This window comes from Phytophthora infestans, genomic scaffold, assembly GCF_000142945.1.
Source record: "Phytophthora infestans T30-4 supercont1.47 genomic scaffold, whole genome shotgun sequence".
Lineage (NCBI taxonomy): Eukaryota > Oomycota > Peronosporomycetes > Peronosporales > Peronosporaceae > Phytophthora > Phytophthora infestans.
In genome coordinates, this window is record NW_003303712.1 from 169914 (window position 1) to 184189 (window position 14276).

Below are 14276 nucleotides of genomic sequence, written 5' to 3' on the forward strand. Positions count from 1 at the left end.
TTCAGTAACAATATACACTGAAGCGAATCTTAGATCGAAGCCACAAAAATGAAACTAAAATGTGCCCGTCGAACCCTATTATAATCGCCGACGATTTTACTTTCAGTTTTGTTTTGAGCGTCTAAATAAATAAATAAATACGATATGCTACAGGCTTCGTAGGCGCTGAGCCAAGCGCGGCTTCGTGGTGGCTGTTTAAGGACTAGATTGCCGCCATGAGAGAGGCCACTACACCTTTGTGCACTCAAATTCGTTCTAAACGGCAATCAAATCCGTGATGAACAATTCAATTACGTAAATTTCTGAGTTTCAATTACCAAATCTGCAAACAATTTCGTTTTTACTGCACACAAACTCGTGCGCGCCAAAATTAAAGGCTGTGCTGCGCTCGCGCCAAAACAGCGCGTCCAAGACAATGTCAGCCGACGTACTCTCACTTCTCGTTTCACTCTCAACTACGCAGATGCCCCCCTACAAACATCAAACTGTTGCTGAAAAGCAGCGTGTCCTGGAAGCGTACCAGTCCGGACTCCCAGATTGGCTCCAAGTGGCTGCGAACAATGGTTTTGCCCCCTCAACTGCTCGAGCCTAATTGCTCGAGGGCGAGCTGAAAATCTTCCCCGTGGTGGCATGAAGCATTCCAAGATGACGGAGGAGGCTAAAACGTATCTGGAGCAGTACCTTAACGAAAATTGTACGTACAGCCTCGAAACCTTGCGTACAATGCTGTTTCTCGATTGTGGCGTGAAGGTTAGCACAGCCACCATCAGCCGTCACCTCATCGGCATGCTGTACACTGTGAAGCAAGTGCGTGTCGAGCCTACAGCCTGCAACAGTGAAGTCAATCTGTTAAAGCGCCAAGCCTTTGCTAAACAGCTCAAAGAACACCAAGAACAAGGTAACTGTATTGTGTATTATGACGAAACCAATTTTAATATGCACTTGAAGCGTAAAAAAGGACGCGCTAAGCGAGGAAAGCGTGCTGTCCTGAAGCTGCCGCCTTCGAAAGGCGCGAGCCTGCAGGTGCAGTGTGCTGTGTCGTCCAGCATTGGACTCGTCACCTACCGACTTCAACGAGGCAGCATTCGTATGGACAAGAATGCTGCTTTTGTGGAGGAGATTTACGCGGCTGTCAAGGCGTCTGAGGAGTTTAGGATGTACTATGAGGGCAAAATGGTCGTGATCGTCATGGACAATGCTCCTGCGCATCGTCAGACCGAGGATCGCGTCACTAAGCACGCTGACATGGAGTTGCTGCGCTTGGGGCCGTACTCCCCAATGTGCAACCCCATCGAAGCGTGCTTCAGCGTTTTGAAGGCTCATATCAAGACGGAATTGGCGATATTCCGAGATGAGGTATGCGACCGCACTCGGGATCCGGACCAAAACCAAGAGGTCCTCTCCGTTGCTGAGCGGCAGATGCGTCTTCTGGAAAGGACTGCGAAACACAACATGAAATGGATAACGCCTGTGTTGGTCTCCCGAATGGAACTGCATTGCAGTAAAGCGGTAAATGCAGCAGCGGACGGGAAGGCTATGGAGTACGGCACGTAATGTACGGATTTGTGTGCAGTAAAAACCAGTCTGTTTGCAGATTTGGTAATTGAAACTCAGAAATTTACGTAATTGAATTGTTCATCACGGATTTGATTGCCGTTTAGAGCGAATTTGAGTGCACAAAGGTGTACAATCAGAATCACGATTTGCAGCTAAAAGCTCGTCAGAATAACGCCATCGACGTCACGTCGAGTTCGTCACGCTTGATATCAAGTTCGGCATGCCAACACATGATGATGCGAACATGTACATGGAGCTGCTGACGCCATCAATGTAAACGAGGACTGCAAGAAGGCGCTGCGTGTTGTGCAGCTGATCTCGATAGTAGCCTGCGTGTTTTGTTTGCACCGAATAGTGCCCATAGTTGTGCTTGCCCTGTCAAAAACGTCGCAATGCTGTCGATACGTTGGAGGGCGTCCGACTCGGACGCCCTCCAACGTATCGAACGATTTGCCGAAATGCCTATCGGCAACTGATGATTATTTCTCTGGCACCCTGATAGTTGATATGTATTCCTTTACAGAGCTATTCCTTCGCGTTGCGTTATAGCTGCTCGAGCGGGGCAGGAAGACCATCATGCTTCCGGCCGAAGCTTCTGTTGGACACCAACGATTGGTTCTAAAAGTGAAATTGAAACCAAAAACAACTTTAAAATGCCAGTTTAGAGATTGCATAAAAATGTTCTTCCTCTAGCCTCATTTCGGTATTTCAGATGTCCATTTTGCGGATAAAAGAACATGTAGATCACAGTAAAGCTCTAAGACGGCATCTTTCTATTTTTACTGATTTAAAAACAATGGTCTTTCTTTAGCGATTCTCTGCCCAGACACACAATCCTTATGCCTAGCAGGACAGCGACTTCTGCAGCAGCATGCTAACGTCCGCGTAGCTCAAACCAATGCTTGTCACAGTGTTAGCAGCTGGCTTCGCCTTGGGGAGCCACAGGAAGTCCGGGTGGTCGTCATCAGAGCCGTAGACCCACTCACCGCCAATGATCTCACCAGCAGAATCCAACTCGAGAAGGTAGTGGTAGTACTGTCCGGTAGTGTACTGGTTGATGGCGCCCGAAGACACCAGACCGCCGTCCGTGTACGTCTCGAAGATCCACGAGAGACGCGACTTGACGTATACAATGCTTTTGGCAGCCGAGTTCCACGGGTACTTTTGCAGACCGTAGAAGGTCTGGGCAGCCTTCTTCAGTGACATCTTTGTCTGCTCGTACACCTTGAAGCCACGCACGGGCTGGTTCCACACCTCAGCACCAGCCGTCACATCCGCAACGTAGGTGGAGTTCAGCTTGCCCAAGATGTTGCCATTGGCAATGTGAAAGTAGGCAGGGTTCAAGTCACGGTACGCGTTGCTGGAGTGACGGCCGTACTCATCCGTGGAGTCCTCACCACCGTTGAAGCGAGCACCAGTGAACACCGTCGCCACGCGAGCACCGTCGTAGACCGACGAAATCAGGGCCTTCAGGTCCATGGGCTGGAACGTCACGCCATTGTACGTAACAGGGCAGTTAGGCTCAGCCTCCAGAATGGCGGCTGGAGCCCAGGCGTGGCAGATACCGAACCACGTCGGGATACAGTAGCCCGAGCTCTTGCCAGGACGAATGGCACACTCGCTGCCGTCGGTGAGGGACGCGCAGTCATTTTTCGACGTGCATTTCTTGCGACCGCTGTGCGAATCAATGCCGTTCTTCTTGGACACTGCGTCCATGAAGGCCGTCACGTCCTTCCCGAAAGCCTTGGCGTACTTCTCAGCAGGACTGGGCTGTCCCTGGCTCCAGACAACGTTGATACTGTCCTGGTACGTGGGCCAGTACGGACCAGCCCACGGCGATGGCGTGTGAACAGCCTGAGTAGGCAGGTCCTTCAACGTCATCTCCATCTTGGTACCGAAGAAAGCCTCAAGCTTGGCGATGTCCGCGTTTCCGTTGGCCTCAAGGCGACGTTTCTTCTCAACCTTTGCCTGGATAGCCGTGTCATCCCAACCGGTGGCACAGTCCTTGACGGTCTCGACGCCGATCTTGGTGGGCGTTCCCGTGTTAGTCCACGGGATAGTCGAGTCGAGGTAAGCATCCAGGTCGGCATCTTTAGTGGGGCAGTCCTCCGACACATCAGCCTCGCCCACCTTGGTGAACACGGGGTCAGCGGGGGCCGTGGTGAGGTTGGCTAGCAGGTCCGGGTACTCCACCGGCTCGGGTAGAATTGTGGTGATGTTGGGCAGCGTCGGGTCGACTGTCACTTGAATGGCGCAGTCCTGGTCAGCCACATCAGAACCGTAGAACGGAGATTTGTCCGTGATCTCGTTTTGAGTTTTAGCGACAGTCGTGACACCGTAGAACAGCGATCCAGCTGATGCTTGCTGCATCTGCAGCGCCACACACGCGACAGCGGCCGAAACGAGGTAGGTGCTAGGCGAGAAGACCATGGTAGCGGAGAGGGGCTTGTCTAGGTTGTCGGAGACGGCCTGGGACGAAGAGGAAGAAAGTAATCTGCTCGAGGGCGAGTAGATTTGGGAATGAGGAGCGGCTCATCAAAAATTGCTGCTCGCCTGCCCGCACGCCGCATGTTGCTTTAGGAGCCAGTCACGCCTTATTCTTGGCAGAGCGCTAAGGTCAGATGGGCACGCGGCAACTTCACAACACTCTATCTGCCTACTCTATTGTTATCTTCCATGCTCTGCTTCCACGTAGCATACGATACGATCGCGATGATTTGGGGACGTACTCCCTCAGCCTCAACTTGTGGCAATTTGCCGCAAAGACTTTCATACGGTGTGTTGATCCTCAAATTCGCACTCGGTACATGTAATGTAATTACATTTTTTTATAAAAGCATGTACTCGACAGGATCCGCAAGACCCCAGCAAGTTTGTGGGAAAGATCAACGAGGCTGTGAAGGATGGATTAATTTACCGGTAATAACTGGTAGCTCATCCTCCAAATTAAAACAGTGATTTATTAGAACCCTGCTAACACTTTCCCAGGAATAGAGCGTTTAATATTTCGCTTGATACGATAATGTTAAGAATCATCTTTGCTGATGTATTTGCTCGAACTTTAGTTATTTACTTGTAATACTTAATTGTAAATGAAAAAAATGTGTTGTTAATGTCTGGTGAAAACAATGGAGCATACCAGGATCTACATATTGCAATGAAGTCCTGGCGCTCGCTATTAATAAGCTTTAGGCTGGCAGCAATCAACGACGATAAAAACATGTGACTTCTGGTTGTTTTTCTAGACGCCGTTCACGCTGCCTTGGGAACTTCTAAGTACTATAATATCAAATTGTAAACCGGTTAAATTCTGGCCTGCGTGCACTGTTGGATTCGGTTTCTATGCCCTACGATCTTATCCCATTCTAAGGACAAATATAAACTGTCAATGCCCAGGGAACTGAGCGTTCGAATTAATACCGTGTACATGTACAGTCAACTTTTGCTACATGTATATTATAAATACGTGTTGAGTTTTCGATTATATTTATTATTAATAAAAGATTGTGTTCATTCTTGCTATAAAAAAAAGTTTTGCCGGTCGTTTGACGGCATACAGACAGACGCCGCAAAAGTGCAAACTCTGCTAGCTGCGTACTTAGAGCCTCTACAACCACCGCCTCAGAATTTCGAGAAAAAGCAGCAAATGTACAACACAGGTAAGACCGTACGTCCCTTCCGAGTTTGCGTCGGATCCCCTGTACGCAGCTCCTACGGATGAGGAAGAGCGCCTCGCGAAGGAGGCTAAGCAGGCACGTCGAAACGCAAGTGCCAAAAAAAAAAAGAGAGACGCTGCAGTTTCTGATGAGGCGAAGGTTGCCCCGGTTGAAAGTGAAGAAGGGAATGAAGGCCGTGCAAACGTGTTGAAAGCTACACCAGCGCAGCCCAAGACTGGAACCCGAAGCCGAAAGCGCGCAAAGAAAGATAATTAGGTCAATTCGTGGAATGTTAGCAATACATCAGAATGATCCTTCCATCCTATACCCAAATACCCCAAAAAATAAAAATGATGTACCCAAAAATTCAAAATATACCCTTCAAAATTGAGATCTTCAACTTTAAACACATATTTAAAAAGGAAGTAATGCAAACTAGATACTGGGACCATGTGAGATGAACCTTTTACCGCTTTAATCCCTCCAGACCGGATGTAGCATAATGTTACATGACCTTTCCGCTTAAGCTGAATATATTCACCTTAAGCGATTTTTAAATTAAAATTTGTATAAGCGCCCTTTCCCCCGTTCAAGGGGTTTCCAAACTTTATGTTAAGCAATCGTGTTGTTCCTGTACGAGCCTATATGTGAACAGAAGGGTTAGGAGGGTCGTTTTTGTCTAAATTCCAACAATTAGTTTTGACGGGTATCAGTGAAATGCAAATGATTTGCATCGGAAATCTCATTTAACTGGCACGTGTTGAGTGGCTGAGAGCCACTGGCTGTTGCCGCCCTTTCCAAATCTGCATCATTCGTAAATTTGCGCTCCAAAAGCAACAATGGTGAAGCCGCGCGGAGGGGTACCGCGAGACATCGAAGTCACGGGCCGCGGCCTGTCCTTCAAGTCAGTATGACGCGAGCTAAGACAAGAGGGGTGGACAAAAAATCCACCAACACGCACCAGCTTGGACGATCGCTACAAGTATATCCGCTCCGACGGTCATCCCAACGGCGCAGTTGGTCTCGATTATTTCTTGGGAGAAAAAGCCGTGCTTGACTTCTACGCAGATGGTATGTCTCAAGCGACTACAGCTATTAACACGTTTGCTAACATTTACTTTTCATGCATAGTTCTGCGAAGTCGCGCACGGGAAACCATTCCATCGGGCGCCGCCGCTGTCTGTGCGTCTAGTGATCCCGCGGCCGATCAACTTGCCGCTGCACAGGACGTCGTCAGGCAGAACTACTTACCTGATATTGAAGCCGCTGTTGCTCGTGAAACAGCAGCTAGTGAAAGTGTTGCTTCAATTAATGCTTCATGTAAACTTGCATGCTGTGCTGAATGTAATGATGACCGACATGTAGCATAATATGATGAAAGTCTGACATTGTTGTTGCTGTTTGAAATTTACATTGAAGCTGCCACTCGTGAGCCGCCACAGCTATTCCAAGCTTCTCTACGCCCTTAGCGCCGTACTATTCGCCAGCCAGCTCGTCGCTCTGTAGCGACGACTGCAAGCTTCAGAGCCACCCCTCCGTGTTCGCCGTGCCGTTCAAGTTCGGCTTCCCCACCTATCGCAGCCACCACACACGTTGCGGATGAAGCATTCGAAATCGAAGATAATGATTTGGCTTCCAGCCCTGAGGAGGTCGATAATGAGGATTCTGCTGAAGTCCCCACTGGTATGTTGCATAATATGCTGCAAAGTATATTGCGCGCTAAGAGGCATATTTGCAAAAACAAATGGTGCAAAAGCTTGACTATGTTTTTGTGTGGCACGTGGTGAAGGCATTAAAGATGAGTAGGACGCACTGCGAAGTGAGTTGCTGGCGGACACACACGACGACTTGAGCGTTGCTGAATCGAGCGGTGGCGCAGACCAGTACGAAGCAATTGGGTCGGGGGATGAAGCCGAGAGGGGTGATGTTGATCTAGGAGAATATGACTCTGTCCAAAGCGTGTATGCATTCATAGCCTAAGCGGATCTTCTGGCTGATGTGGATGGGACGGAAGCAGAAATCGCTGAAGACGTACTGTTTGACGAGAGCGTTATGAAAAGTTTTGATTAAGCAGATCAAGTTCTGGCCGGTAATATTAAGAATCCGGTCTTGCATATCATGTCGACAGCGGGATGTGAAGATACCGTGGAGCCGGATATCCACGAGAATGATGGGTCCGTATGAGCCCGTCATCAATTCAGGCAGCTATCCAGGTCCAAGACAAGGTTACTCCGGTCCTTGTGTGGACGCTCTGCGTCATGGATACGCTCCTAACACACAATTTTCTACTTTTTGCCGGTGGGTTTGTGGCAACATATTGCTGTGCGTTTGAATGCTTACTACCGAGAGATCCTACCATTACGGATTGACGCCATTTACTCTCGTTACCGAAAAAAACAACGCCAAAACATTAATCTGCCCCGCAAGACCCGCCGAGACATTCAAAATGAGCTGGAAACTATGCAGGCTATTATTCCGCACGAAATTTGCAGCTTTATTGGCTTGATGATTGCCAGAAATATAGCCCTGAACCGCGTGAAGATGACCAACCACTGAAAGACGACTGACGTTGGTGCGATCGCGCGAGGATGATTAGGCTCGGTGTTATCACGGGATTGGTTCATGGAGCTATCGAGAAACATGCACTTCAATTTGCATCAAGACTCTCGAGCACAAATTGATCGTGCGTGGAAGATAAGGAAGGTGGTGGAGGTGCTTCAAAGGACGTTTGTTCGTGTGTTTGTTGCGCCACTTTGCTTGTTGTTCGATGAAGCTGTGCTACCAAGCCGTTCATCGTTCAACAAGATGCGCGTGTACATAAAGGATAAGCCCCACAAGTTGGACACAAAGCTCTTTATTCTTTGTTGTGCAGCCATCGCGTACTGCATTCGGTACGCGAATCTTCTTTTTTCTCTCAAAGCTGTATAAACTAAATTATGTAGTTTACTAACTATTGCTTGGTCTCCTAATGGTGAATATATGCAGCTTTGAGATCTGCTGCGGTAAGAAATAACATGCCAGTGATGCACAAAAGTAAGGACCCGCTGCCGTTGTGCGAAGCATACTGGAGGTGTTTGGCCAAGACGCGCGGAAACAAGGGGTGGGGCTGGCTGTTGCTGACCGCTTCTACACGTCGGTCGCGCTGGCTATTCAGCATCTTCATATGGGCTTCTACTGCGTGGGCACCATTGTGACGAACCGACTGGGGGACTACAAGGAAGTCATTGAAAAGAGGAAAAGTCGACCACCAACAACTCTGCGTGGTTCTTTCAAATTGCATATTCACCATTTGTGCCAAAAATTATGACAGTTAGCTGGTGGGATTCCAGACTTGAGCATTTCCTATGTACTGGAGGAAGCACTGAGATTGACATAGTGGGACGGCAGGATGGGGCTGAGAAGGTGGAGGTTCCGTGTCCGAGCGTGGTGAAAGACTACCGTGCTTATATGGGAGGCGTCGATGTACATGACCAGTTGCGATTGCAACGATATTCTCTACAGCGCGCACTTTGCTTAAAATAATACTACAAGTCCCTGGTGTTGGGCATGATAAATCTAGCCATTGTCAACGGCTACTTCACCCACAACATGTACCACAAGAACACGACTTCACAGCCACTGGCGCACGTCAAGTACATGATCAAGCTCCATCTACAGCTCACACAGCTCCATGCCACTGACATGTACGAAGGCAACACCTTCGGGACCCAGCTTCCTTCCGCTGGACCAAGCTACGAAGATATTCCTGTCGGCCCTAATCAACGGTCAAAGGATGCAGCATGACAGGTGAACGAATGGCGCGATGAAGGCAAAGTGCCGCCAGAGAGCATGCAAGGTTTGCTCTACGCTTCGCGATGACACTAAGCGAGCATCTACGACGACATACATTTGTGGCGACTGTAACGACGTGGGGTCAAACTTCCTCTGCATGCGTGCTCGGCGAAATGTGGGGGGGGGCATGACCTGCTGGGATATCTGGCACAAGGAAATGGCGAATTACACACAAGTTTCTGTGGAAGACGCGAAGTCAATTCGAGTCCGTCGTAAAGCATAAATGCCGGGGGCGCCGTTTACAAATGAAGCTCCAGTTTCTCGCAAGAGACAGCGATCAACCTCGTAATAGCTATCATGCAGATTAAGCTGTCTATAACCCGTTTATATTCAGCAAATTTAGGATGAGATTTACATTTGACCTGAAGCACTCATTGAACGTGAGTGCTTCCTCTTGGGTTTGACATACTCACATCCTAAACTGCATCATGTTCGCCCTACTTTCACGCAAAAGTGAGAATGTCAAGTGATTGCTCCACCGGCTGTGATTTGAGGCTATTTAATTTATTCAGACTTTGCATTGAGCGTAGAACGCATTCGATCGCATCAAAATCGAGAAACTATCGCTTTACACTTCATTGCGTTTAAGCACCATAAACGCAGTAACACAACACGTTATGGTAGCAGCACAAACAGATGTGACCTCTCTGTACGAGTGGCCACTCTATGGCTGTACACCGGGTTGAAGGTCAACCATGGCAAACACTCAATGAGAGCGTCGTATGTGAACGGGTCACACACAAAAATTAACTCTATACAAATTATGTAGATCCATTATGTGAAATGAGTGGCATCAAATTGGGTAAGTCAAATTCACTACTTTTCCAGCGGCGGAGATGCCTCTTTGGTCGAGTGAAGTGGGGACTCTTGGTGAGGTGTCATAGACCGCTACGATGGTTACACGCTTCTGATGGATCGGTGTAGTATGCTAGATGATTGTACCGGCTTGGTCCGTGCGAATTGGCACGGCGCAACACGCTTGTGAGGACGCGCGAAACATGTCCTCTGTTGAATGGTTCTGCACAAGCATGACATGGCTAGAACTCGTAATATGTCGTATTATTCCGATATGAAGCAACGTAGTACGGAGTGTTATTTTGCGTACGCCATGTAAGTAAGGTAATGTTGAAGAAGACGCTCCGCAATTTGTTTTTAATCACAGCATAACTTCAATAATAGTGTCCGGAATTATTTCTTCAGTATCGACTGTAAACAATGAGTCAGACTTCTTACCAAGGACCGAAACGGTTTCAGGACATTTCCTCACATGAACGTGATAGAAAAATATAAGTGGAGGGTGGTTAACAATGCTAAGATTTACTAACTGCCCTTGCTATTGTTCTGAAGCGTGCCAAAATAATGATATAATGGATGGTAGCAGATGCTACAGTAAAAGCGATCAAGTATAGTTTTGGTCAGACCTCAGCTTACTGTACCATATCCCATGGTGTGCCAATGATGTTTTGCGTTAAGTAAGACATTAATTTGTGAATATGGGCTCCAGGATCAATCATTATTTGAATTTGGATTTGAATTTGGATCCTTTCCGTATACCAAACAATGTTGTCTATCTTTCATCTCACTTACAAATAACATGCTGGAATAAGTTAGTAGTTTTGACGTTATTCCCCTCTGGGGCGGCTGGTCAGACGATTTTTATAACAAGCGTGTCCATGCGATTACTGTTTCGCTTTCAGCGTGTGCGTACACGCGCCCTCACTGGTCGGACCAGCTCTGCGCTTCATGTGACCCAGCACCCACCGCTTGCGTGTAACAGCCATGTCTGAGCTCTTTTCATGTTTTGAGAGCCGTGTGTGATTGCAGATATGAGGTCTTTACTAAACTCCTTTTATAATACACGATTTTGCTTTCGTCTTTTTTATTACTGTGATATCGATGCTTTTCTCGCGTAGATATCTTTTTGGTTCTACGTCTGTGCACAGTGATGGCGTTTGCAGAGTATACATTTTTTTGGAGTGTTCCACATGTGATTTAATGTGTATCTATTGGTAAACTACGGAGGGATGTCCTGTACTTAGTCCGCGGAACATTCAGTAGTTAAAGCAATGCGTAGTGCCCATTAACGTGTCCATATATGAAAAGCCTTCCAGGCGTTTCTCGTGTAACCAGTCTAGTGTTCATACCAGACTGACCTCTGGCATGTAAGAAACCCCAAACTTAAACTAAAATAACGTAGAGCCCCCCCCCCCAAGGCAATTTCACGATTGTGCATGCTTCTCACACAAACTATGTGTTTATGTAGCTGTGAATTTGTATCAGCCTGTGTTGCAGTAAATACTACAAATAATTATGTTTGGTATTAAACCAACGCTCAGAGCGCACATGGATAACGTTGAAATCCATCGAGAAAACTTCATTGCGATCATTTTCATGGTTCTCTCTCTCCCATTCCCATTCCGTAAGGTTATGATTTCCTCAAGTTGGATAAGTCGCTAAAACCATAAAAAAATAAGAATACCCTTTTTAAAAATACAATGGATGAGAACCCAAAGCGCGCGACGAAATATCAAAATAAACTGTAAATCGAGCCAGCACAATATCTAAACACAATATCGCCTTTTCATCGAGTAGGTGCAGATACAAAGTAGGGGTCAGCTTCTAACAGTTCGTCCGCCGTAGGGGCCTCATCAATACCCTCGTCCGCAGATTTGGCAGCACCTTCTGCCTCTTTGTTATCGTCACATGCGCCTGTAGTTCTGTTGCACCCCATGTCTCCACCGGTACGTTCACCCGCGTCTGCCTCAACACGAGCCCTGCTACCCGGACAAGGGTCCGGATCAGAGTACGTGAGTTCGTTCAGGAGCTCTGGCACCACGGCGGCGCTGGACACCGGCGTGTCCACCACAGCACAACTGGCAGCGATCTTGTCGCCGTGCGCACGCTTCGTAGAACTTTGACCACTTTCCTCGGTTCCTTCACGTTGCTTAGCAGTAGTGGCCTTAACAGCAACATCAATAGTGTCAATATCGCCTTGTAGAGAGCGCTGGACAGGGTTGGATGATCACAAGAACATTCAACCATCTTGTACGAGCGCAAGGTGCGCGAAGACCACGAAGCTCCACACGCACACACACACACACACACACACACACACAAAGCTCCGTGAGTAGTACTCAGCTACACCGCTCGGTCGAATTGTCTCGGGCGGTAGTTCTGCAAGTCTCAGACCTAGCATGATCGTCTTGCACGGAGGCTGCTGCTTCGCTGCTGCGGCGTACGGGCCGCTTCTCGGAACTTAATTTCATAGCATTTGAAATTAAGTTTTACTTTAGAGCTACTTAGTTCCATGCTACTTTCACGTCACTCAATGAAATCCCACTTTACATTAAGCTACAGCTACTTTTCGAATACAGCTACATGTACTTCAGGTCTACAGGCAGGCTGTGACGGGGTCACACAGCACCTTGCGCTAGAGGAAGTTATCTTCCGAGAGTATACAAACTCTCAGTGAACGGCAGTTCACAGGTCCCCTCTTTAATGAAAGAGAGCGAAGTGACCTAAATAAGGTAGATTGTAAACTGAGTATATTTATAGGTAGGTTAAGTTTGTGGTTAATACAAACTATCAGTTACCTATAGAAATGCAATGTCATTTAACCAATGGTTGGTTTTGAATGACCTTGGTACCTTGTACCAAATATCCCGGAGTATGACATGTCATACTCCTGAAGTGTGAAGTGTCACACTTCATGTAACCAGGGTACACTTAGTGCTACGTACCCCGTTACATCCTCCCCCACTTAGGTTCGGTTTACCGACCAATCAGAATGAAGAGATGTTCGTCACAAACTCTCATTCTCAAAGTCGAAAACCATCGACTCGGCCGCGCGAGCGCGGCGGAGGCTCACTTTACAGTTAGAGCCTCGAGCAGCAACCTGTGCGCTCTTCGTCAAGGTCTCCACTTCGACCGTTAACATGCCTCGTGGCACTGCTAAGAGCGGTGCTAAGACACGCTCCAAGGCTGCAGCCGGTAAGGCGCAGGCCAAGAGCACTAAGCCTCACGGCAAAGGCTCTGCACTTAAGGAGGCTACTCAGGTGGCCTCCGAGGCTATCGGATCCTCGGGTGACGCGGCTGCGGACAAGCGCGCAAGCAGGCGCCGCAGTCCGTCGCCCTCGTCTTCAGACAATCGTCCGAACCCTCGGTTCGTAGAACGTGAGTTCAACTCGGGCAGTGAGGACGATGCCGAGTCCGAGAGCACTCATGATGCTCCTGCGGGCTCTGTGGGAGGGCACAGCCCAGTGCCCAGTGAGCACAAAGAAGACAGCGTGCAGTCGTCCGCTAGTGATCACGGTGATCACAGTCCCAGGACCTCTGTGCGCTCTGAGAGTCCGGCCGTTAAGGCTAAGGGCACTCCCAAAGCCGGTGGCGATGAGGAAGGGAGTCCTCGCAAACGTCTCTCGCTTGCCGAGGGTCTTGCGCGCGCTAAGGCCTCTAAAGCCGAAGGCGCCAAGCCCTCAAAGAAGCGTACCGCCTCTAAGTCTCCACTCCGCGAGGAGAAGGAGACTCGACGCTCCTATCAGAGTCTCTTCGGCTCCTCGGATGAAGAGGAGGAGAAGGAGGAAGAAGAGGAAGAGGAGGGTGCCATTGTTGAGCCCCGGGAGGTCTCGAATGACCTCGACCAGCAGCAGGAGGATTTCCAAGCTGCCCAGCGTGTGCGTGGGGGTTCGGTGGCGGCCCCCGTCAAAAAGGGAGCTGCCATCAACTCAAGAGGGTATTGGCCTCCCGAGGAGAGCTCTGGGCTGACTCTCTAGAGCTCTCGTCGCTCTCGTGCCTTGTGGGCGACCACACTTCTAGAGCATCTATGAACGAGCCCTTGTTCAGAAAGAACAGTGTCGTCGACAACGTGGAGGCTGCTCGGTGTGTGCTTCTCGCGCCACACCGCATTCCCCTTAAGGACTTCACGACTTGTCGTAAGAAGCCCGAGACCCGGGGTGGTCTCTATCCTGTTTGGGGATACCCCTGAGTTATGCCCGAGAACTGTCCCACATGGAGTTCTTGTGAGGACATGTTCTGGGCGTGGGTGGAGACTCTCAAGTACTCGCCCACGGAGTTATGGGAACTCCATGAAGATCAGCAGCTGTCCCACATCCTGGACCAGCGTGATCTTCGTGTGAGGTTTGCCCACTTGATCAGCAAGCGTATGCTGCCAAGGGACATCCTGAAGCGCGCGGCTTCTAGCGCTCACGATGAGCGCGGGTACGGTATGTATTC

General features: G+C 48.8%; 2 protein-coding genes across 2 annotated transcripts; both read right to left on the reverse strand.

The window, feature by feature from the left end:
• Window positions 1–2307: 2307 nt before the first annotated feature.
• Window positions 2308–4066, reverse strand: PITG_16959 (transglutaminase elicitor M81D; the record flags this gene model as incomplete). Its single annotated transcript, XM_002897135.1, has 1 exon — window positions 2308–4066. The coding sequence occupies one exon, from the start codon at window positions 3985–3987 to the stop codon at window positions 2401–2403; it is 1587 nt and encodes a 528-aa protein (XP_002897181.1).
• A 7559-nt stretch (window positions 4067–11625) lies between these two features.
• Window positions 11626–12240, reverse strand: PITG_16962 (uncharacterized protein; the record flags this gene model as incomplete). Its single annotated transcript, XM_002897136.1, has 2 exons — window positions 11626–12003; window positions 12160–12240. The coding sequence occupies 2 exons, from the start codon at window positions 12238–12240 to the stop codon at window positions 11626–11628; spliced, it is 459 nt and encodes a 152-aa protein (XP_002897182.1).
• Between the last annotated feature and the right edge of the window lie 2036 nt (window positions 12241–14276).